General features: G+C 45.9%; 1 protein-coding gene across 11 annotated transcripts in view; it reads right to left on the reverse strand.

The window, feature by feature from the left end:
* CDC42BPA (CDC42 binding protein kinase alpha) overlaps positions 1–24,821 on the reverse strand; it is a 212,916-nt gene that overhangs the window by 137,149 nt on the left and 50,946 nt on the right. For all 11 annotated transcript variants that reach the window (XM_064164331.1, XM_064164325.1, XM_064164330.1 and 8 more), the window contains exon 3: positions 9,394–9,485. In XM_064164331.1, the coding sequence (XP_064020401.1) occupies positions 9,394–9,485 (92 nt within the window). The remainder of the gene's footprint in view (positions 1–9,393; positions 9,486–24,821) is intronic.

Below are 24,821 nucleotides of genomic sequence, written 5' to 3' on the forward strand. Positions count from 1 at the left end.
TGTCTAAACAAAAGCCTGTCTAAAAGTTTGCCTCTTGGTTAGCTACAGATTCATAGCTGAAGCAGCTGTCACTTTCCATATGTGCAGCATTATCATAGTATCATATCATAGGTCCTGCTCTTGACACTGCAACCTTCTGGGGTCACAGAGGGGGAACTGGGGAGAGGAGATGAAAAAAAAAATTAAAAACAGAGATTTGTGCATAAAAAATAAGGTTCAAGTGCAGACTTGGGATCCCTCAGTGTACTTTCAGATTTGAAACGCAAAACCAGACTATTTCTCTAGTCTACAATCTTATTTTAACTCATAAGGAATGTCTATTCTCCTCTACATGATACTCAGCATTTTCTTTAGGAAAAAAAAAATCCTGTGCAATGCCTTACAATGCAGATTGGAATCTTGAGTCTCCTTTCACTTTAAAACTAGCCTGAAGCTCTGATAAGCCATATCAGGATTGATTTCTAATGAGAAGTGGCAGGAAGAAAAAGTCTGAACACTGAAACTTAGTCGACCTTCAAATTGTATCATATCCCAGCTGACAGGGACCTCACTGAGTGATACAGTCTGTGGTATGAAGCTACAGCACAATTCTGCCCTAAAGACCTCTGTGAGTGTCACAGGGAAAAATGAAGAGGTTGATGCCAGAGCTGGCTGGAGTGCTGCTGCTGCAGCCCAGTGTCACAAATCAGGTTTTCCCCACCATTAACCACTGTAGCAGAGACAGCCAGAGGCATTCAGATAACACTTGCACTTCAAGTCCAGCTCCAGGATTTCATTTCGAGCCTGCAGTGAGCACAGTGAAAAGCTGTGTTGTTCTTCAAAAGGCTTGGTTATTCAAAGACATCCACCGACTGCACAGCTGCCTACATTTGGACTCTCCTAGACAGCATTCATTTGGACATAACCAGCAGTGTTTACGTGCAGCCAGCAGCAGTGTTCTGGTCTGTGAAAGCCATCCAGGTTATTCTATACCAATAACCACCACAGACCACCACACAAAAGATTTCATAGATTCATGGAGTGGGTTGGGTTGGAAGGAACCTTTAAGATCCTTTTGTTGCAACCCCACTGCCATAGGCAGGGGCAGTTCCCACTAGACCAGGTTGCTTAAAGCCTCATCCAGCCTGGCCTCGAACATTTCCAGGGAGGGGACATCGATAACCTCCCTGGGCAACCTGTTCCAGTGTCTAACCACCCTCACTGGAAAGAATTTCTTCCTAATCTCCAGTCTAAATCTGCCCTCTTCAAGCTTCAATCCATTCCCCTTCATCCTATCACCACAAGCCCTTGTAAAAAGTCTCTTCTCAGCTTTCTTGTAGGCCCCTTGCAGGCACTGGAAGGCTGCTAGACCTTAGAAGTTGTCCCCAGAGCCTTCTCTTCCCCAGGCTGAACAGCTTCAACTCTCTCAGCCTGTCCTCATAGGGGAAGTTCTCCAGCCCTCTGATCATCTTCACAGCCTCTGCTGGAGCTGCTTCAGCAGTTTGATGTCCTTCTTGTGCTGGATGCAGCGTAAGAGCAGAGGGGCAGAATCCCCTCCCTGTCCTGCTGCTCTAGCTGCTTTGGATGCAGCCCAGCACAGAAAGCCCCAAGTCCTTCTCCTCCAGACTGCTCTCAAGCCACTCCTCACCCATCCTATATTCAAACATCATCATTTTCTGTAATCACAGCATCTTCCTGGGCATCTGTCAGTGTTGTGTGAAGGCAAATTCCAAGGTGTTTATTTCAGGGACATGAGAGGAACACCTGACACTTCAGCTCACAGCAGTCTGATGCAGTTTGCCAATTGCAACAGGATTTGAAACACAATTACAGACCTGGGTGGTGTTGACATAAAACACACAGAGGTATGAGGCATATACAGAGTGACAGAGTTATTCAGGTTGGAAAAGACCCTCAGGATCACCAACTCCAGAACCCGCAAAGTTCACCTCTAAATCATGTTCCCAAGCACTGCGTCCAAGCGACCTTTAAACACATCCAGGGTTGGTGACTCAACCACCTCCCTGAGCAGCTCATTCCAGTGCCTGATCACTCTTCCTGTGGAAAATTCTTCCCAATGTCCAGTCTAAACCCCCCCGGTGCAGTCTGGGGCTGTTACCCCTCGTTCTATCAGGAATTACCTGTGAGAAGAGACCAGCACTAATCCCTCCACAACATCCTCTCAGGTAGACAGCAATGAGGTCTCCCCTCAGCCTCCTCTGTTTCACACTAACCAGCCCCAGCTCCTTCAGTCACTTCTCATCACATTTATTCTCCAGGCCCTTCTCCAGCTGTTTCCCTCCTCTGCACTCACCCCAGCACCTCCACATCTCTCTTGTACTGAGGTGCCCAGAAGTGGGCCCAACACTCGGGGCGCAGCCTCAGCAGCGCTGAGGATGAGGGGACAATGCCCTCTGCACACCGAGCCCCCACGACACAGAGAGTTCCTCTGCTCTCCCTTCCCTAGCCAAACTGCCCAAAGAGAAGCAAGGGTCCCCATTCCTGCCCAGCTGTGCTCCAGTGCCTCGCTACTGGAATGTCTCAGAACTGGACTGTCAGAGTTTGGGGTGGGGGAAGAGGGGGGGTTAAAATTTCTATTTTCCTGTGAGCGGCCCAAGCAAATATGATCGGTATGTGCTGATGTAAACATCTCGGTTCGGCCGGACAGGGGCTCTGTCCAACGCCTTTCCATCTTTCCCACAAACAGCAGGGCAGTCTGGAATGCTGTCAGATACCTTCTGCCCCCAAGGCAGCTACTCGTCTCTGTGCTACGTGTCTGCACGTTTCCTGTGCCTAAGAAGCAGCAGCCTCATTGTCCCGCAGTCCTGCGTCCCACGGAACTCCTCTCCGCCCGTGCTGCGAGTGGGGGAGGAAAAGGCGGGAAAAGCCCTGCAGGCGTGAGGGGGCAGCGAGGGGCCCTGCGGCACGGCGGGGCCCTGCAGCGCCCGCGCTGGGCATCGTCCTGCCCAGGCAGTGCTAACTCGGCTCTGTGTCTAGCAAGGGTATAAATATTGAATCATAGCATCAACCAGGTTGGAAGAGACTGCCAAGATCATCCAGTCCAACCTAGCACCCAGCCCTAGCCAGTCAACTAGACCATGGCACCAAGCGCCCCCGCCAGGCTTTGCTTGAACACCTCCAGGGATGGTGACTCCACCACCTCCCTGGGCAGCCCATTCCAATGCCAATCACTCTCCCTGACAACAACTTCCTCCTAACATCCAGCCTAGACCTCCCCTGGCACAACTTGAGACTGTGTCCCCTTGTTCTGGTGCTGGTTGCCTGGCAAAAGAGGCCAACCCCACCTGGCTGCAGCCTCCCTTCAGGTAGTTGTAGACAGCAATGAGGTCCCCCCTGAGCCTCCTCTTCTGCAGGCTGCACACCCCCAGCTCCCTCAGCCTCTCCTCAGAGGGTTTGTGTTCCAGGCCCCTCACCAGATTTGTCACCCTTCTCTGGACACCTTCCAGCACCTCAACATCTCTCTTCAATTGAGTGGCCCAGAACTGGACACAGCACTCAAGGGGGATTTCCCGCCTTAGAGTTCTCCCCAGCCTGGATAGACTCTGCAGGAGCCCCTGGCCTCTGAAGAATGGCTTCCCACCTTAAGCACCCTTTATGCAGGCTCAATATCACACAGTATCAACAAGGTTGGAAGAGACCTCATAGATCATCAAGTCCAACCCTTTATCACAATTCTCAAGGCTAGAACTGGCCTTAACGACCCTCCCATGGCCTCTGACAGAGAGCGAGGGGACAAGCATCTGGACTGCCCTTCTCTTGGGCCTGCCTGACTCACCTGTCAGTAACTTTGGCTCACCTATTATTTAACACCTTAGCCTTTTCCAACTTCTGACTTCCAAAACAGTCACTAATTACCTATGGTATCCTGCAGCTCTTCTCAACCTAACTGAATCTGCTAATTAAAACTAAACCAATTCCTGTATCTAGTTTTGGCGGTGGGTTTGGGGAAAATAAACCAACTCTGTTTTTCTATAAAATTCCCAACTCAGCCACATGAATTCCCTGCCTCCACAACACTTATGCAGAATGTAGTCAGCCCTCCAGGGAGAGGGAATGTTACTGTTCACAACCGGATGCCAACATTTAGGAGTAACTAACTAGTTCTCAGAGCTACAAAGTTCATCACCTCCAAGATGTCACCAACTTGACATCACATTTGTTTGTGTAAGAAGCACTACACTCCTTTTTAAAGCAGTAACATAGAATCATTGAATCATAGAATCAACCAGGTTGGAAGAGACCTCCAAGATCATCCAGTCCAACCTAGCACCCAGCCCTAGCCAATCAACAGAATGAACTGAGTAGAGTGATGCTGAGTGGTGCAGTTGATAAGACTGAAGGATGGGGTGAGTGCCATCCAGAGGCACCTGGACAGGCTGGAGGGGTGGGCTGAGGAGAGCCTCATGAGGTTCCATAAGGCAAAGTGCAAGGTCCTGCACCTAGGTTGAGGCAACCCTCAATATCCATCCAGGGTGGAGGATGATGAGATGGAGAGCAGCCCTGCAGAGAAGGACTTGGGGTGCTGGTGGATGAGAAGCTGGACTGGAGTCAGCAATGGGCACTTGCAGCTCAGAAGGCCAGTGGCAGCCTGGGCTGTATCAAAAGAAGTGTGGCCAGCAGGTCAAGGGAGGGGATTCTGCCACTCTGCTCTGGAGTGCTGTGTCCAGCTCTGGGCCCCTCAACACAAGACATGGAACTGCTGGAGTGGGTCTGGAGGAGGGGCATAAAAATCATCAGGGGGCTGGAACACCTCCTCTGTGGAGACAGGTTGAAGGAGCTGGGGTTATTCAGCCTGAAGAAGAGGAGGAGAGGCCTAATAGCTACATTTCAGTTTCTGAAGGGGATCTACAGAAAGGCTGGGGAGGAACTGTTTAGAAGGACCTGTGGTGATAGGATGAGGGGCAAGGGTTTGAAACTGGAACAGGAGAGATTTGGGCTGGACAGGAGGAGGAAGTTCTGCACAATGAGTGGTGAAATACAGGAATAGGTTGCCCAGGGAAGTGTTTGAGGTCCTGTCCCTGAAGACATTCAAGATCAGACTGAATCTGGTCCTGGGCAGCTTGATCTAGTTGGAGGTGTCCCTGCTGAGTGCAGCTGAGTTGGACAAGATGACTTCTGAGGATCCCTTCCAACCCAACGCAATCTGTGAACCTTCAACTTTGGTATTAGGCAGTGCCATCAATATGAGCTGTTACTCAGTTGCTTCATGTTTTCCATCAGCACTCTTCAAGTCCTTGGTCACTCTGTTTGGAGTTAAGGTTTTCAAACCATGCTGCCTGAAGCCAGCACAACGAAACACTTGATGCCCAGGCTATTAATCTTACCAGGTTAATCCTCCTCCACAAGCCCCACATTTGTGTTTCCTAAAGACAGTGCTCTCTTACATAAAACTGTAAATAAGTACATTTATGCACGCAGAGGGGAAGGGCATGTCATTAAGTTAACAAAAAAGGAGGAATTCTCAAACTGGCAGCATGCAGAATAAGGGGGGGGAAAGGCAAATTAGGAACAACCAATCTCAGTTACAAGCAGTAAGTAGTTTACTTTTTGTCTACATCAAAATGCTTGACTATGCAAACTGGAGAAACTGAGGAGCATCAAAATAGAAATAAGAACAAGCCTGAGACTGTGCCAAAGAAAACTTGCACTAACTCTGTAGTCTACAGAATTTCAGCATTCTGTTGATTCAGGAGACAAAAATGACTCCTCCCAGTAACCCAGAACAGTCTTGAGCTCTTTTATAGTTTCCTGGGGAAAAAACAAACATTCTTCCATATTTCTTAACCTGTCTCATTAAACTACTGTAGTCTAGTGAACCATACAAGCAATTTGCAACTTAATATAGATCCTGGTGGCTTAGGAAGCAGTAAATTTTAGTTGTCTTTTACTTTTTCCTCCCTCCAACCCTGCTAGAATATTTACTGGTTATTTTACAAGAAAATCAGGCATTTCATACAGAACTTGTTTCCTTGTGCAAATGTTTCTGATGGACTGTAAACTTGTCTCCTTTAAGCAAGTAATTGCAGAACCACAGAATGTTAAGGGTTGGAAGGGACATCAAAAGATCATCCAGGACAACTCTCTTGCCAGAGCAGGATCACCTAGGGCAGGTCACACAAGAACACATCCAGGCAGGTTTTGAGTATCTCCACAGAAAGGAGACTCCACAGCCTCTCTGGGCAACCTGCTCTAGGGCTCTAGCACCCTCACAGGGAAGAAAGCTTTTCTTTATGTACACATGGAACCTCCTCTGCTCCAGCTTGCACTTGCCATTGGACATCACTGAGCAGAGCCTGGTTGCATCCTCCTGACACTGCCCTTCACATCATTATCAACATGAATGCGATCACCCCTCAGGCTCCTCTGCTCCAAGCTAAAGAGCCCCAGCTCCCTCAGCCTTTCCTCAGCAGGGAGATATTCCCTTCCCTTCATCACCTTTGTGTCTCTGTAATGGCCTAATTCAAGCAGTTGAAGTTCAATCAGTTTTAGTAAGAAAGTGTAATACATATTCCTGCAAATATTTGATGAGACCTACTTTAAGAAACCAAACACCTTCACTGAGAGGGCTTCAGTCTTCCCCCTTACTTAAGATTCAGACAATTAGGTATAGTCCTATATATCTTTTTGGGGTAAGAAATTATAAAGAAACACTGTTTGTAGAAGAGGAGAACTAATCAATTACACAGACTGCCCAGAGAAGAGGATGGGGAGAGTTACACTCTCACTATTCATGGGCTGATTCACCACCAAAAAAGTTTCCTGAGAAAGAACCACAAGACTTTTGTGGTTTAGCTGCTGCAAAGTTTGATGCTGATTTAGCAGACAGAAATGACTTCTCTCAAAGACTCAGTATAAGGCAGGTTTCACATGGGATTCTTCTCAGGAAGGAACGCACATCAGTGATTTTTCTTGCATCTTACACAATCTGTGCCTGAACTCAGCTGCGACTACCACAGCAACAAGCAGACAGGCAGATGTTAATGGAGACCACAACAACTTCTGTGCCAGAGCTTTAGAGTGAAAACAAATTACCCATCACTGACTTCAGCCTTTAGTCTTCTTTATTGCAATGCGGTACTCCAGACAGACCAAAACTATGACTGGTAAAGTAGCCAAATAAACACTCCTCTTACTTTTACAGTCACTCAATAATGGTATTTGCATGTAGGCAGAGTATACAGTGACACACACTACTTAAAAAATACCTGTTCCTACATGCTACCTAGCTACTACCCATGAGAATTCTAGTCTCCCATCACCACAGATTAATAAGGACTAATTTTCACACAAGGCAAACATGTAAGTGAATATCACTCCAACTCTTCTGTGTCACATGCCATACAGCATCCAATGGGTGCTCTCATACCAATGAGAACTGAGAAGATACAGCCTAGTCAGGCTGCCTCCAGAATACTATGTCTAGTTCTGGGGTGCTCAGCTCAATAAGGACCTCAGGGAATGGCTTGAAAGAGTCCAGCACAGAGACACAAAGGTGATGAAGGGAAGGGAATATCTCCCTGCTGAGGAAAGGCTGAGGGAGCTGGGGCTCTTTAGCTTGGAGCAGAGGAGCCTGAGGGGTGATCGCATTCATGTTGATAATGATGCAAAGGGCAGTGTCAGGAGGATGCAACCAGGCTCTGCTCAGTGATGTCCAATGACAGGACAAGGGGTAGTGGGTGCAAGCTGGAGCAGAGGAAGTTCCATGTGTACATAAAGAAAAGCTTTCTTCCCTGTGAGGGTGCCAGAGCCCCTGCCTTAGGTGATCCAGCTCTGGCAGGGTGGATGGACTGAATGATCTTTCAAGGTCCCTTCCAACCTATAACATCCTCTGATTCTGTGAAAAAAACTCCCACATTTCCAGTTAAAAAAGCAATGAAAACCTTGCTCAGAAAGGCTTTTTCTTATACTTTGGCTTTCAGTTCACACATATTCTCAGCAAGCATGGAGCACCTTCTGCAGAATCTCCACCACACACTGTCCCCATCTGCAATACATGTGGTTATCAAAAATTCAAGCCACTGTTACAGGTGAAGTTGCTCTTTCTTCACAGTGTCCCACATGAAGACCAAAGCATATGCACATAATACAACTAAGAAAGGGCAGAAAGATGACACTTATTTATTCAGGTTTCCTCTACCTATATAATATGACTGCCTGGTGATCACCCAGTGCTCAACAGCCTTCTTTGATAACTTGCTGTTAGAGATGGATTCACTGGAAGCAGCAAAAATTCCTGAAGTTTGATAGCAATAGATGATCAGCTGACAAAGAAACTATCAGTTACTGGATTCCTCAGAAGAATACAGGAAAAAACATTCAAACACCAAAACTAGGAAATGAAGTAGCACAGACACAGAAATTTCTCCTTGTTCTCACAAGTTTAAGTTGATGAACCTATTAGATAAACCTAGGTCTTTATACCAACATAGAATGGAAGGAGTTGGAAGTGACCTCTGGAAATCATCCAATCCAAGTCCCCTGCCAAAGCAGGATCACCTAGGGCAGGTCACACAAGAATGCATCCAAGTCTCCAGAGAAGGAGAGATGAGTAGGTATAGAATAGATATTAGAAAACATTTTTTCACAGCAAAGTGGTCAGGCATTGGAATGGGCTGCCCAGGGAGGTGGTTGAGTCACCAGTCCTGGAAGTGCTGGAAAGTTGTTTGGAAGTGGTGCTTGGGGATATGGTTTAGTGTGCACCTTGCAGAGCAGGGATATTGGTTGGACTTGGTGATCCTTGAGGGTCTTTCCCAACCTGAATGATTCTCTGATTCCTATGAGACTCTACTACCTCTCTGGGCAGCCTGATCCAGAGCTTCAGCACCCTCATGTTAAAAAAAGTTTTCCTCATGTTGGGGTGCAGCTTGCTGTGTTCCAGTTGCCCCTTGTGAATCCATCGCCGCTTATCCTACTACAGCACACTTTTGAAAAGAAAATGGCCTCTTCTTGATGACACCCACCCCTCAGTTATTTATAGACATTAATAAGATCCCCTCTCAGCCTTCTCTTCAGACAAAACAGCCCCAGATCTCTCAGTCTTTCTTCACAGGAGAGATGATCAAGCCCCTTAATCATCCTCCAGCAGGCCTCCAGCTGCTGACTGGAAAGGATTACAGTCAAGCAAATGAATTATCAGACAGTTGACATGTGGTCTTTTAAGGCATGTGAACCTGCATCTCTCAAAATTTAACAGAGACTGAAGAAGAGCTGTCAAAGAATGCACCAATCCAAAATGCATTTGCATTAAATATTAGGTGGCCTATGCTATCTGTTACACCTGAATAATGTGGAGACCTGGACATCAGTATATTGCTATTAACTGCCTCTCTTGAGTGCTGCAGATCTGCAAGGGCATTATTCAAAGCCTTCTCTCCACCTCCCTCACGCACATACCTCCCCAAAGGCTCCTCGACCAATCACCTTCAGGATTTCAAAATCTTCTTTATGTAGTCGCATCTGTTTCACCTTAGATGTGAAAGGTTTGGCTGAAACAAAGGAAAATATCAGTCGTTAAAAAAAAGAAAACAACCTCAAAAGTGAATCAAAGCCAAAACAGAAAAAAACACCCAAAAGAGGTAACACTAACATGAAATAGATGTAATCGGAGCTCTAAAAACAACACACTCTGTTCCTTACATACTTTGACTCCCAAAACATAGTATCATGAAGTTTAAAGGTAGAAATAAGGCCCAGTAAGAACGAAGCCAAAACTGCTGTGAGAAGAAGTTTATGAAGTATGCTTGCTCTTGCAAGAAAAGAAAAGAGGGGGGGAGAAAAAGCAAAAAAGAAAGGGGGGAACAAACCCCAGAACATTACATAATAAAACACTGAAGTAATGACCATTTTAGAATCGTAGAATCAGCCAGGTTGGAAGAGACCTCCAAAATCATCCAGTCCAACCTAGCACCCAGCCCTGTCCAGTCAACTAGACCATGGCACTAAGTGCCTTATCCAGGCTTTCCTTCAACACTTCCAGGCATGGTGACTCCACCACCTCCCTGGGCAGCCCATTCCAATGCCAATCACTCTCTCTGGCAACAACTTCCTCCTAAAATCCAGCCTAGACCTCCCTAGACACAACTTGAGACTGTGCCCCTTGTTCTGTTGCTGGTTGCCTAATTTAATAATTATTATGTTTATATTTATTTTTTTTTAAATAAGTGGTTTTCATCAAAGTCTTAGGTAGGAAGGGACCACAGAGGTCATCTACTCCAACCCCCCTGCCATGAACAGGGACACCTCTCAACCAGATTTGTTGCCCAAGGCCTCATCCAACCTGGCCTTGAAAATCTCTAGGGAGGAGACATCCATAACCTCTCTGAGCAACCTATTCCACAGTCTCACTACCCTCCTAAGGTCCAGTCAACGTTAAAACACACTCCTTCAAGGCACTAAAAAATCCTTGTCCAATAGCCTATTGCCTACTACTCAGGAAAGTACTGGTTTATAGCTTCATACATTGCTTGAGGAGGGAAGGGAGTGTAAAGACCTTCCAACCCCCCTGCAGTCAGCAGGGACACCTCCCACTAGAGCAGGTTGCTCAAGGCCTCATCCAGCCTGGCCTTAAACACTTCCAGGCATGGGGTATCCATGACCAACCCTTGGCAATCTGTTTCAGCGTAAGGAGTCCTTTCCCAGCTTTGCTGTAGACCTTCTTATGAAGAAAGGCTGAGAGATTTGGGGTTGTTCAGCATGGAGAAGAGAATGCTCCAAGGAGACCTTAAAGTTACACTTCAGTATCTGAAGGGGACCTACAAGGAAGGCTGGGGAGGAACTGTTCAGAAAGGCTTATGGTGATAGGACAAGGGGCAACTGTTTGAAACAAAAGCAGGGGAGATTTAGGTTGGACATCAGGAGGAAGCTCTGCACAATGAGTGGTGAAATACTGGAACAGGTTGCCCAGGGATGTGGTTGATGCCCCATCCCTGGAGACATTCAAGATCAGCTTTGATGTGTCCCTGGACAGCTTGATCTAGTTGAAGGTGTGCCTGCTGACTGCAGGGGGCTGGACAAGATGACCTTCGAGGGTCCCTTCTAACTCAATGCAGTCTGTGAATTTAATGCAAATATTAATACAAAGTGAAGAAATTAAAACAAGCCTTTAAAGCCTTCTAACTTGAAAACCAACTGATTGAAAACAAACATGGAGTTCTCAACTTCAACATTTTTTGACCGTTATAGGCCTGGCTGGAGTACAAGGAAAAAATATCTTGCTAACAAGCAACAGCAGAGCTGTTTAAACCACAAAACTCTTCCTCACTTTATGTTAGAAGGAAAGGGCTGTCATTCTTTAATTATTACATTTTGGAATCTTCCAGGGTTCCCATAGGGACATCAGGAAAATAAACATTGTTAGAACTACTGCAGCAAAATATGGCCAACAAGAGGAGGCTTGGAGTAGATTAAATGATTTGTAGTACTGGTGTTAGTGGAAAAGTTTGTAAGCCCTTCTCTTTAACTTTATCATCTCTAGCAACAGACATCTCAGAGAGTAGTCATCAGTTTTAAGAAGAGACAGTCCAAGAAAAGAGAAAAAGGAGGGGGAAAAAAAGAGAAGGGAAAAAATGAATAAAGAAAGAAATTGCCCCAGGAATGTGCTGCAAATAGCTTGTTCCAAAAGAAGGTCATTTTGCTTTATCATCAGCGTTGTTTGTCTGCCGTGCAAACATCTGCTGGTTTTGTGGCAACAGCAGTCTTAAGTACAAAATACTTGGCCTGGCCAAGGGGCTTGGAAGGGCAATCTCCAGACAGCCGTTCTGTACACCCAGCTCTCCAGACTATGAGGTTAACAGGCAGGCTTTCTGCAACCACTTTAGCAATGGCATCCAAGCTGTTATGAAGACAGCAAAGGGTAAGGTCAGGAAATGGTTTGCAAACTGCAGTGTGCTCAAAGGGGTCCCAGCAATGGAGTGGGTCCAGAGGAGGGCCACAAAAATGAACAGGGGGTTGCAGCATGTCTGCTATGAGGACAGGCTGTGGGAGCTGGGGTTGTTCAGAAGAGAAGGCTCTGGGGAGACCTAGTAACAGCCTTCCGGTACCTGAAGGGGGCTACAAGGATGGTGAGAGACTGTTTAAAAAGGCCTGCAGTGACAGGACAAGGGGCAGTGGCTTCAAACTAGATAGAGAAGAGTAAATTTATATTGGATGATAGGAGCAAGTTCTTTTCTATCGGGGTGGTGGAACACTGAAACAGGATGCCCAGGGATGCAGTTGTGGCCCCAATCCCTGGAGATATTGAAAGTGAGGTTCAAAAGGGCTCTGGGCAGCCTGCTCTAGTCGAGGATGTCCCTGTTGACTGCTGAGGGGGTTGGACTAGATGACCTTCGGAGGTCACTTCCAGCCCAGACTATTGTATGATTCTAATGCAGCTCTCTTGAAACACAGGTACCCAACCCCTACCTGTTCAGAGCCCCATTACCCTATGCAGAATCCTCATGAAAGGAATAGAATAGGCATCACCGAAAAAAGCCTGGCTCCATCCTCTTGGCTTTTTTCTCCTATTGAGATGGAATTTCCTGTGATCACAATCATTGCCCCCCTGCCCTGTTACTGGGTGTCATTGAAAAGAGTCTGGCTCCATCCTCCTGACAGTCACCTGACAGCCTTCTCTTCTCCAGACTAAACAGCCCCAGGTCTCTCAGCCTTTCCTCGTCAGACAGATGCTCCAGTTCCCTACACATCCTCATAGCTCTCATTCGGACTCTTTCCAGTAGTTCCATGTCTCTCTTGAACTGGAGAGCCCAGAACTGGACACGATATTCCAGATGTGGTCTAACTGGGGCAGAATATAGGAGGAGGACAATCTCCCTCTATCTGACAGCCACACTTCCTAATGCACCCCAGGATACCTTTAGCCTTCTTGGCCATCAGGGCATATTGCTGTCCCATAGATAAACTCTGCCTGTCAGCACTCCAAGCTTTTTCTCCATGGAGCTGCTTTCCATCGGGCCAACCCCTAACCTGTACTGGCTCATGGTGCTGCTCCTCCCCCCAGGTGCAGAACTTTGCGCTTGTCCTTACTGAACTTCATTCAATTTTAATTCCTTGCACTTAATCAGTTACACATGGCAAGAAAATAACAAATCTCCCAAAGCACCCTCAGGGGCTAACCAGTGGACAGAAGTGGTGTAAGCTAACCTCAGCTGTTTTTTTCAATCAAGGTGAACCTGCCATGACTATTTCTTCTACTTATTTACACCTTTGTGGGTCTTTCCTCACATTTTATATTCCAGCCTATTTATTCCACTTCTGCTTATGATGCATTCAAACTATATAAATCAGTAAAAAGAGAATTCTAGAAGGGTTTGAAATTTAGGTTTTTTCCAGTTGAAATTTGATATAACTCATGAAGCACACAGAACAGCAAGTCAGAGGTCATCAGTTCTCAAGCCAGGCATATTCAATCCTTACAGTGAGGGTGGCAAGACACTGCAACTGGTTGCCCAGGGAGGTTGTGGATGCTTCCTCCTTGGAAGTGTTCAAGGCCAAGCTGGATGAGGCCTTGAGCAACCTAATCTATTGAAAGGTGTCCCTGCCCATGGCAGGGGGATTGGAGCTAGATGATCTGCAAGGTCCCTTCCAACACAATCCATTCTATGATTCTATGAATCTTCAGAGGTCCCTCCCGACCCCTAGCATTCTGTGACACAGAGCAACATATTCCACCCTCTTGGCCCTGCAAAGAGAGGATTTTCTTACAGTTCCAACTGTCCCACAGAAGACAGGCCAGACAATGGAGGGAAGGAACTACCAGCATGTTTAATATTAAGAGGGTCAATTTTTAAACTCAAGACAAGAGTCCAGCTCCTGAAGAGCTGACACAGGGAGGATGTCTCATGGTTGATAAAGCAGTGGTGTGATTACAGCAGTGATTCCAAACAACAAACCCACAATACTGGATGTTTTACTTGCAGTGCTCCTGCCTCACAGGCTCTCCTTCCAGCTCCCAGTTTCTGCCTGCAGAGCTTGGGCAGGGCTAGCCCTGAAATTCAGATTTTTTTCAGGGCTAATCTGTCAGCAGCAGGGAGGAGCTAGTGGTGAGATCCTTCCTTTTACCTCGCTTCCCTGCCCAAAGCATAGCCGCCAACCAGAGCTGCCATAGGCATGGGCTGAAACAAAGGCCAAGCCAGCTGCAGATCCTGGTGACGGCTCCAAGTGCTGCAGACTTGGAACAGTAACAGAAAATGGGTCCCCCCAACTCATTTAAATAGAAAACAACAAAACAAGAGAGTCTTGGGGAAGTCTTCCTGGTGCCTCACTGATGGATAAATGGGCTGGCTAACTCTCCTTACATGGAAGGCTGTAACTTCATCTGGCAGTCCTCAGTAAGGTACAAGATGTCACCCAGCCCTTGTCCCATTGCATTGTTCAGTGTAAAATACCATGGCAAGCCAAAGACAGAGACCTCAAAAGCCCTATCTCCCAGAATTGTTAACAGCAATAGGGAGAGATCATCATCTCAGAGCCAGAGAATGATTTAGGTTGGAAGAGATCTTAAAGACCATCCAGTCCAAACCCCTCTGCCATGGGCAGGGACACCTTCCACTAGAACAGGTTGCTTAAAGCCTCATCCAACCTGCCCTTGAACGCCTTCAGGGAGAGGGCATTCACAGCCCTCCTGGGCATCCTGTTCCAGCGTCTCACCACCCTCACTGGAAAGAATTTCTTCCTAATCTCCAGTCTCAGTCTTCCCCTTTCCACCTCAAAACCACTGCCCCTTGTCTTACAACTACAAGCCCTTACAAAAAGTCCCTTCCTATCTTTCTGGGACACTCCCCTCTAGGTACTAGAAGCCTTCTATGCTCCAGGCTGAACTCCGGGGGGAAATAGATTGGAAAGGAAACAACCTCTATTAGAAACCAGCTGCTTGGCATTTCAAGACAAAGCCTTCAGTAGGTAAAAATAATTACAAATACTTATAGAGCTTTCCCATGCAAAAGAGGAAAAAAACACCACCACATCACCTAAAAAAAAAAGGGCACTTAATGGCAGAAGGCTCTCTGGTTCTTCCTAACATTGTCCTTAAGAAACTAAAAGAATTGAAAGAGGAACAAACCAGACTAAAACATCAACAGCTTTGTTTTGCAAAGCTTTCTCTGCTTTTGAAATTCCTGCTAAATTCCTGGAAGGAATTTAAGAAGTGTTTTTATTCTACAGGCTCAGTCCAAACCTAAAAGTATTTTGTGTTTTCCACTGGCTTTTATCAGCTGTGATTATGAAATGTGTAAATAGCATTTTTGAGCTAAGACAGACCATAAGCGGAGGTTTCAAAACGCTCCCAAAGAGGAGGTGTGAGAAAATAACTCCTCCCAAAATAAACAGCGGGGCTCCAAATAAAGGAGAAAGGACTGACAACCAGCAAAAGGCAGAGCTGCTAAAAGCCTCACTTAATTATGAGAAGAGATTGCTCCTCTCCACCCACCTACGGCTGGCAAAACAGCTCCAGAAAGCTTTGCTGCTGCTTCTGCCAACCCTCTGGAGGAAACCAGGGGCAAAACAGTGCCGCTGACAGCGAGAGCGGCTCAACCACAGAGCATCAGTTAAGGGAAGGTAAAAAAGGAGAGGCACAAATATCCTTCTCACTTTTAACGGTTAAGGTTCAGTTTTCACTCCCTCAGAACATTGTTAACATGTTTTTCCCCAAGAATGGTTAAGTGCCAACATCTGTAAGCACAAGTTAAGAATCCAGCATTTTCCAAATATGAGAAGCACGTCCACAAATTCCTGCACTACAGTATGGACAGATGGAATCTTCTGGATCCTTGTCATCTTGGAGAAAACAGCAGAAAGCAAAAGAAAATATGCAGTAATCTGTTCTTATGCAGGTCAAGTGGAGACTGTCCAGCCCTCTACTCTGCTCTCGTGAGACTCCACCTGCAGCACTGCATCCAGTTCTGGAGCTCCCAACACAAAAAGGAAATCAAACTGCTGGAGCAGGTTCAGAAGAGGCCCTGAAGGTGAGCAGAGGGCTGGACAACCTCACCTAAGGAGACAGGTTGAGAGAGTTAGGGCTGTTCAGTCTGGAGAAGAGAAGGCTTTGGGGAGACCTTAGAGCAGCCCTCCAGTACCTGAAGAGAGCTACCAGAAAGCTGGGGAGGGACTATTTAGAGGGGCTTGTAGTGATAGGATGAGAGGGAATGGATTGAAGCTTGAGCAGGGCAGATTTAGACTGGAGATGAGGAAGAAATTATTGACAGTGAGGGTGATGAGACACTGGAACAGGCTGCCCAGGGAAGCTGTGGATGTCCCCTCTCTCTAAGTGTTCAAGGCCAGGCTGGATGAGACCTCGAGCAACCTGGTCTTGTGAAAGGTGCTCGCTCATAGCGGGCGGCTTGGAACTAAATCATCTTTAAGGTCCCTTTCAACCCAAACCATTCTACCAATCTATGAATCTCTGGCTACAAATACCATAAAATCTTCTTCAATGGAAGCTATAAAATCCAAGAGAGAAATAAAGTATTTTTCCCAAACATAACAGAGTAATTTTGGCTTCTCCTTTCATGGATTTTGAAGGAAAATAATCCCTGCATTCATGAAGCACAGACTGCAGATCTGGGCAACATTTCCATACCACATGGAGACATAACCATTATTTTAATTCATATTCCCCTTCTTTCTCATCACAAGCATTTCAGTAAACTATCCTATGTTTAAGTATTATTATATGAGGAGCACAATGAAATCATGAACTTGAATTCATCCTGCTATATATTGGAATTCTGATTAAATTCTTGTAGCACAGTCAGGAAAATCTCTAAGTAGAGAGAGGATTTCAATTCCACTTAGTCGAGAGGATGGAAAAGCTCTGGGAGTAAATCAAGAGCAGACATAAAGTTTTGTGCTATTTAAAAGAGCTGCAAGGATACCAAAGAAGGAGAAAGGTGGTCTTACGCTCATCCAGTAGGACACTGCTTAGACTCCACCCCTGACATTGGCACAGAGCTAGAGACAAGTAAAAGCATGCTTCTGACTTAACCCTAAACTTCACATTCATAGAATCATAGAATGCCAGGTGCTGGAAGGCACCTCTGGAGATCATCAGTCCAATCCCCCTGCCAGAGCAGGATCACCTAGGTCAGGTCACACAGGAACACATCGCAAAGTCTCCAGAGAAGGAGACTCCACAACCTCTCTGGGCAGTCTACTCCAGGGCTACAGCAACTCCGCAGCAAAGAAGCTTTTCCTCATACTGAGGTGGAATTTCCTGTGATTGTTTACATCCCTTGGCCCTTGCCCTGTTGCTGGACACCACTGAAAATACACTGGCTCCATCCTCCTGACAGCCACCTGTCTGGTATTTGTGAGCATTGATATGGTCCCCTCTCAGCCTTCTCTTCTCCAGACTGTTTTGTTTCAAGAATTCGTCTTGCTTTTCCTTAGGGAATTTAGAGTAACATGCTTTTCACAGAAGTCCTTTATTAAACTAACAGCATTCCTTAAGGACTCACAGATGTTGGAAGGGATCCTCAAAGGTCATCTTGTACAACCCTCTGCAGTCAGCAGCGACACTTCCAACTAGATCAGGCTGTCCAGAGACATACCAAGGCAGATCCTGGATGTCTCCAGGGATGAGACCTCAATCACATCCCTGGGCAACCTGTTCCAGTATTTCACCACTCTCATCATGCAGAACTTCTACCCGAGGTCCAAACTCAATCTCCCCTGTTCCAGCTTTAAACCATTGCCCCTCTTCCTATCACTCCAAGCCCTCCTAAACAGTCCCTCCCCAGCCTTCCTGTAGAAGATACTGAAATGCAGCTGTACTTCAGCACTCTTACAGAGTTATCTCAAAACTAGTGCAAAGGAAATTAAAAAGTAGCTCATCATGTGGAAGTTCAGTGTCATTAGAATGCAAATTGCCTATATTAAGCTTGATTTGGCCCACTTGAGAATAAAGCCCACATCATTTTGCTTAAGCACCTAACTGTGCATCAGATCCGGCACTCTATTTCTTGCCTCCAATCATCTTTGCTCTCTTCCTGATTAAGTGATCCCTGTCCAATAATGCTGATTAAGATATTTTTATTTTCACCACATTTCACCTCAAGGCAATTTTAATCATTTGGTCTTCAGTGCAGATAAATCCCTTCTAAAAAAATAAACAACCAAAAACCCAAATCACAAGCAACCCTATTGCTACTTCAGAAAAGATCAACTCTCTCCATTAACACAAATCCAACTTGCAACAGCATCTTGCTTTTTAAGATGACAAACATTTCCCAGCACCTGTTGCTACCCTACAGCACACATCTGCTGCATGCAGTGAGCTCCTGCAGAAAACATGCACCTGTGCACGTCTTATGTCCACCACAGCTCTTTTGGCCTTGAGCTACACCTCCTTTGAATCACCAGAAAAGAATAATTCTAGAATCTTCTCCAAGAGAAGGTCTTGGGATGCCACCTCATGAAAAAACTTGCCAAGAGCCAGCAATGGTCATTGGAGGTCCAGAAGGCAACCACGTGCTGGGCTGCATCAAAAGAGTGAGAGCAGCAGGACAGCGAAGGGATTCTCCCCCTTTGCTCTGCTGAGACCCCACCTGGAGCACTGCATCCAGTTCTGGTGAATAACCCCATGGGCCAGGATAGGTTGGGAACTGATCTGGTGGAGAGTGGCATCAGGGAAAGGGACCTGGATGTCCTGGTGGACAGAAGGGTGCCCAGGAGCCAGCAATGTGCCCTTGTGGCCAAGAAGACCAAAGGCATCCTGGGATGGATTAGAAGGGTTGTGGTTAATAGGTCAAGGGAGGTTCTTCTGCCCCTCTACTCTGCCCTGGTGAGGCCACATCTGGAATACTATGTCCAATTCTGGGCTCCTCAACTCAAGGATCACAGGGCAGCACAGAGCCACAAAGACACTGAAGGCAGTGGCACATGCCGCTGTTGAGGAGAGGCTGAGACAGCTGGGGCTCTTGAGCTTGGAGCATAGGAGCCCGAAGGTCACCTCATTCATGTTGATAAAAGATGTGCAGGGCAGTGTTAGGAGGATGCAGCCAGGCTCTGCTCAGTGATGTCCAATGACAGGACAAGGGGCAATGGGTGCAAGCTGGAGCAGAGGAGGTTCCATGTGAACACAGAAGAAACTTTTCCACTGTGAGGGTGTTTGAGCCCTGGAGCAGGCTGCCCAGAGAGGTTGTGGAGTTTCCTTCTCTGGAGACATTCCAAATCCACCTGGATGTGTTCCTGTGTGACCTGCCCTGGGTGATCCTGCTCTGGGAGGGCAGATGACTGAATGGTATTTCAATATCCCTTCCAACCCCTAACATTCTGTGACTCCATGAAGTTGTCATGCTAAGCACATAAAATATTCACTGAGTTCTGAAAATTCTTTCCATGTTTTCACCCAGGTTTTATCTCCAAAGCTTTGTTTACCTGAAAGTTGAAAGGAAAAACCATACCAAGACACAGCACACACAAACAAGCCTGATATAAGCAATGGGACAAGTTGGATGCATCTTCAGGAGACTACAGGACACAGATTCATCAGTTTTTCTACAACTGCAGCAGCTTTCAGGGGTGGCAACTACTTTGTTAGTTACTTTGATAAAGCAGCCACACTTCTTCAGAAGGCAGCACATAAGGTTTTGTTAGTGCTTATCAGTTTTATGCATTATCAACCTAGATACTTCTTATCAATATTTAACAGGAAGCTACACTAATAAAAATGGATTCCAGTTACAGGTGATAAAGCATTTTGAAACTCTAAGTCATAATTAAGCCATAAGCACAATAAATGCTGGGAATTTATTGCTTTTCACTCTGGAATCAGGTTTGTTCTATAAACCAAATTACTTGCAGGGAAGTGAATTCCTAACAGCTCGCTTGTTTACAAATGTTACCTTGTTCCACAGACTGCAAAAGCACATGGGAAGTAGCTTACACTAAAATGCAAGCAAACACAGAACCAGAACATCACAGAACCAGAGAATGGTTTGGGTTAGAAGAGACCTTAAAGATCATCTAGTGGCAACCCCTTAATTAACAAAAATTCCTTTCTGGTATGGATATTTTGTGTTTCACGTTGAAAGACTAATCCCATTTTGATAATTATTTCATCCCCTTGAAGTCCAGGTGGGCAGTAAGTTATCCATGGGATAGCAGTGTTCCCCTGTGGCCAAGAGGGCCAGTGGTGTCCTGGGGTACATTAAGAAGTGTGGTCAGCAGGGCGAAGAAGGTTCTCCTCCCCCTCCTATCTGCCCTAGAGAGGCCACACCTGGAGCATTGTGTCCATTTCAGCTCCTCCACTATTCACACCTTTTCATACCTACCTATACATTGCCAACCTCCTAAACTAATGCTTCTCTTCCCCAAATTTTTCTCCATTTATCATAGCTGTATAATATTCAACTCATTCTTTACACATCCTCAGTACATTTCAAAAGTGCCTTCCAAAACCACCAGAAACACAGAATCAAGCAGGCTGGAAGAGACTTCCAAGTCCAAACTATCACCTAGCCCTGTCCAATCAACTAGACCATGGCATTAAGTGCTTCATCCAGGCTTTTCTTCAACACCTCCAAAGACAGAGACTCCACCAGCTCCCTGGGCAGCCCATTCCAACAGACATCTGGGAAACCTGAATTCAGTCCAGATATAGCAGCTACTCTAAGTAGCTTCACAACATTCATTCAGAGGAAAGGGGTTGCTTATCTAACTGCCTCTCACACAATGAGCTATTTAGGAGCTACTTTCTTGTTATTTTTTTCCGCATAATGATAGCCTAAATGAAGAAATGTTACATACAGAGAGTTGGTGTTTACAAGAGCCATTGTGAGCATTTTTTTATCTCAGCTAATCCACAGAAAAAAGCAGACAAAGCAGAAGGGCAGAACACAGTCCTCAAAAGGAATTGTATCCAAGGTGATATTCAGGAACATTTGGGTTTCATCTCCTAGATCTACAACTACTCTTCAAAGAGCAAATCTCTTCTTAAGTTAAAAAACATTGACTAAGCATCATCACTATCAACAAAACCACTTAGACAAGGGAATTAGTCATGAGAGTGACACAGTGATGAGAAAAGCACAGAGCCATAGAGCTGTTTTGGATGGAAAAGACCTCTAACAGCTTCAAGTCCAATCACTGACCTAATTAACCACCACAGCCAGTAAACCATGTTTCAGAGTGCCATGGCCACAGGTTTTCTGAATGCTCCCAGGGATGATGACTCCACCTCTTTCCTAGGCAGCCTGTTCCAATGCCTGACCACTTTTGCAGCAAAGAAATTTTTCCTATCTCCAACCTAAACCTCCCTTGGCCCAATTTCAGGATATGTCCTCTCATTCCTATCACTTGACACCAGGCAGGAGAGATCAATTCCACCTCACTGCAGCCTCCTTTCAGGGAGCTGCAGAAAGCCACGAGGCCTCCCCTCAGCCTCCTCTTCTCCAGACTAAGCAGTCCCAGTTCCCTCAGCTGCTCCTCACCAGACCTGCTCTCCCCAGACCCTTCACCAGCTTTGCTGCCCTTTTCTGGACAAGCTGCAGCACCTCAATGTCCTTGTTGCAGTGAGTGGCCCCACACTGAACCCAGCATTCACGGTGTGGCCTCACCAGTGCCGAGTACAGCGGCAGCATCAGTGCCTCACTCAAGCCTGCCTGCACCCAGGTCTCCTCAGAACTTCTCCTCATCACCAGACTTAAACCACATATGACTAAGCACAAAACATCTTCAAAACCATTTGACTTTTTGCATGTTCCACAGAAGTGGGTGGCAGCAGAGACTCCTAAGCTCCCACGGCCTACAACAGCATCTCTGTGCTTCTGAATCCCAGGACAACACCCTGGAAAGCAGCCAGGGCTGGAAGCAGACACTTCCCCATACAGGCACCATCACTGTAACAAAACCTTTCACTCACGGACTCCAATCAACCATCAGGCACAATTAAGAGGAAACCAAGCTTTATAAGCCACTTCTGAGGGTTTGTTCATTTTCTGTGGCTTTTAAATCAGGAGTCTGTGCATAACCAGACTCCCAGTGCCAGTGGCAGATGCAACTGCTTGAGAACTGATGACTGCCCCCAGCTTTTTTAACAGAGAAAAATAAATATAGATTGCAAATTGCAAAATCACAGAATGGGTATTAGGGATTGGAAGGGACCTCTGGAGATCACCCAGTCCAGCCCCTCTGTCAAAGCAGGATCAACTAGGGCAGGTCACACAGGAACACATCCAGAGGGGTTCTGAATGTCTCCAGAGAAGGGGACTCCAAAACTTCTCCATATAGTGCTCTGTCACTCTCATCATAAAGAAGTTTCTTCTCACGTTGAAGGGGAGCCTCTTGTGTTCCAGGTGGTACCTGTTGTTCTTTGTCCTTTCACTGGGCACCACCAAAAAGATCCTGGCCCCTTCACCTTTCCACTCACCCCTCAGATATTCATAGACATTGAGCAGATCCCTTCTCAGCCTTCTCTTCTCCAGACTAAACAGCCTCAGGTCTCTCAGCCTTTCCTCACAGGGAGATATTGAAGCCTCCCAATCATCCTTGTAGCTCTTCATTTGACTCACTGCATTCTATTTTGAACTGGGGAGTCCAAAACTGGACACCCTGTGCCAGGTGTGGTCTCACCAGAGCAGAGTAGAGGGGTAGAAGAACCTCCCCAGACCTGCTAGACACACTCTTAATGTACCTCAGGATGCCACTGGCCCTCATGGCCACGAGGGCACATTGCTGTCCCACGGATAATTTACTGTCCACCAGGACTCCAAGGTCTTTCCCCCAAGGAAATATTTATGCAAACATTTTGCATGAAGTTTGGGCAGCTCCAACAGTAGCAACTTCTCAGATTTATTACTTCCTTTGCCAGAGAAATGTAGAAAATCAACAGGAAAGTGAGGTCTCACTTCATGATGCTGAGAAACTTTTACTGTCCTCTAGAAATCTGGTATCACAGAATCACAGAAATATTAGGAGTTGGAAGTGACCTCCAGAGTTCATCGAGTCCAAACCCCTTGCCACAGGTTCTTTCTCACATAAAGGCCATTTGACACACATAAATTTGGGGAAAGTGATGTACTGCAATGAGTTTTCCTCAGAAGAGTGCAAGCATTTAACTTCTACTGAAATCAACAGGCCACCTGTGACTACCTAACTGTCAATGCTGATGTAAACTGCCAACCTCAGACCAGACTGGATCACAGGGCTGTGACAATTATTTGCACACAGAAGGGCTCATTAAAAAAGAAAGAGCCTTCAGAGCATGAGAATCAAGTATTGACTCATCTATTAGAAAGATTTCCAAGGCCATAAAAAGGGAGTAATGAAGACATGCAACACCCTCACCCTTCACTCCATTCCTGTTTCATTTCTATTTTTACTTATTAAAGTAGATGTTGAAACAAATTTGTAACAAAAGGCAGCACCATCAAAAATGCAAACCCATCTTCTGGCTTTAGATTGTGATTTTTCCCTGGTTCAATAAACCAGATGTGTATATACATTTGACTAGCAAAGCTTCACTTTCCAGTGATAATGCAAATTTCACTTCATAAATAAAACAGATCAGAGTTTTGAGAGTGTTGAGTTTATTGGTGCATGTTAATTATTACTACTTCTTTGTATCTTGCTTCTGTAAAGTAACTGAGGGAAATTAAAAGACAAATCACTTTCCAACAGTTTCTTCTAAGCATTTCCAAGTAAGTCTCCTCTAATCTTCCTATTAAACATCAGCTTACTCACCTAACTTAAAAGGAAGTTGGTGGAACCTTGAATATCAAAATTCATCCAAGATCAGTATCATGTGGAGCGCTGTGTCCAGCTCTGGGGTCTCTAACACAAGAGAGATATGGAACTGCTGGAGCGGAACCAGAGGAGAGCCAGAAAGATGATCAGAGGGCTGAGAGAGTTGGGGCTGTTCTCCCTGGAGAAAAGAAGGCTCTGGGGAGACCTTCGGGCTGCATTTCAGTATGTGAAGGGGACCTAAAGGAAGGCTGGAGAGGGACTGTTTAGAAGGACTTGTGGTGATAGGACGAGGAGTTTGGACAGTTCAAAACTGGAGCAGGGGACATTTAGGTTGGACAACAGGAGGAAGTTCTTTACTATGTGAGCGGTGAAATACTGGAACAGGTTGCCCAGGGATGTGGTTGACTGAGGCCCCATCCCTGGAGCCATTCAAGATGTGTCCCTGGACAACCTGATCTAATTGGAGGAGTCTCTGCTGACTGCAAAGGGGGTTGGACAAGATGACCTCTGAGGGTCTCTTCTGCCTCAATGCAGTTTGTGAATCAAGCTTTTTCAGATGACTTACACAAGCCTTGCAAAAGGCTTTTTCTCGTGGAATCAGTTACTCACAGTCTAAGTCACTACAAGTTTCCCTAACTGGAATTCCTTCCTGATGGTATCTTCTGCCCAGCTCACAGCGCAGTGCTTCTCCTCTATGTACCAATCTACAAAGGATCAATATCCACTGCTCAGATCAATCTTCCTGCCTGCTCATTTATTCATCTACTGCAAATAATAGATCATTTGGTACCATGTGAAGTGCTGCTCAACACAGTTGTTAACTCTAACTACTATTGTCTGTATGAGACTGGAAGGTGCATTTCTTTTAACACAGCATCAAAGAATCATAGAATTGTTTTGGCCAGAAAAGCTCTTTAGGATCATCCACTCCAACCATCAACCTAACAACACCATGCCCAGTAAACCATGTCCCAAAGTGTCATGTCCACAGGTTTCTAGAACACCTCCAGGGATGGTGACTCCACCATCTCCCTGGGCAGCCTGTTCCAATGCCTGATCACTCTTCCAGCAAAGACATTTTTTCCTGTTACCCAATCTACTTGGATATTAGGAAAACCTAATCAATTTAAGTCATGCTCAAAGGA

Source organism: Pogoniulus pusillus, chromosome 25, assembly GCF_015220805.1.
Source record: "Pogoniulus pusillus isolate bPogPus1 chromosome 25, bPogPus1.pri, whole genome shotgun sequence".
NCBI lineage: Eukaryota > Metazoa > Chordata > Aves > Piciformes > Lybiidae > Pogoniulus > Pogoniulus pusillus.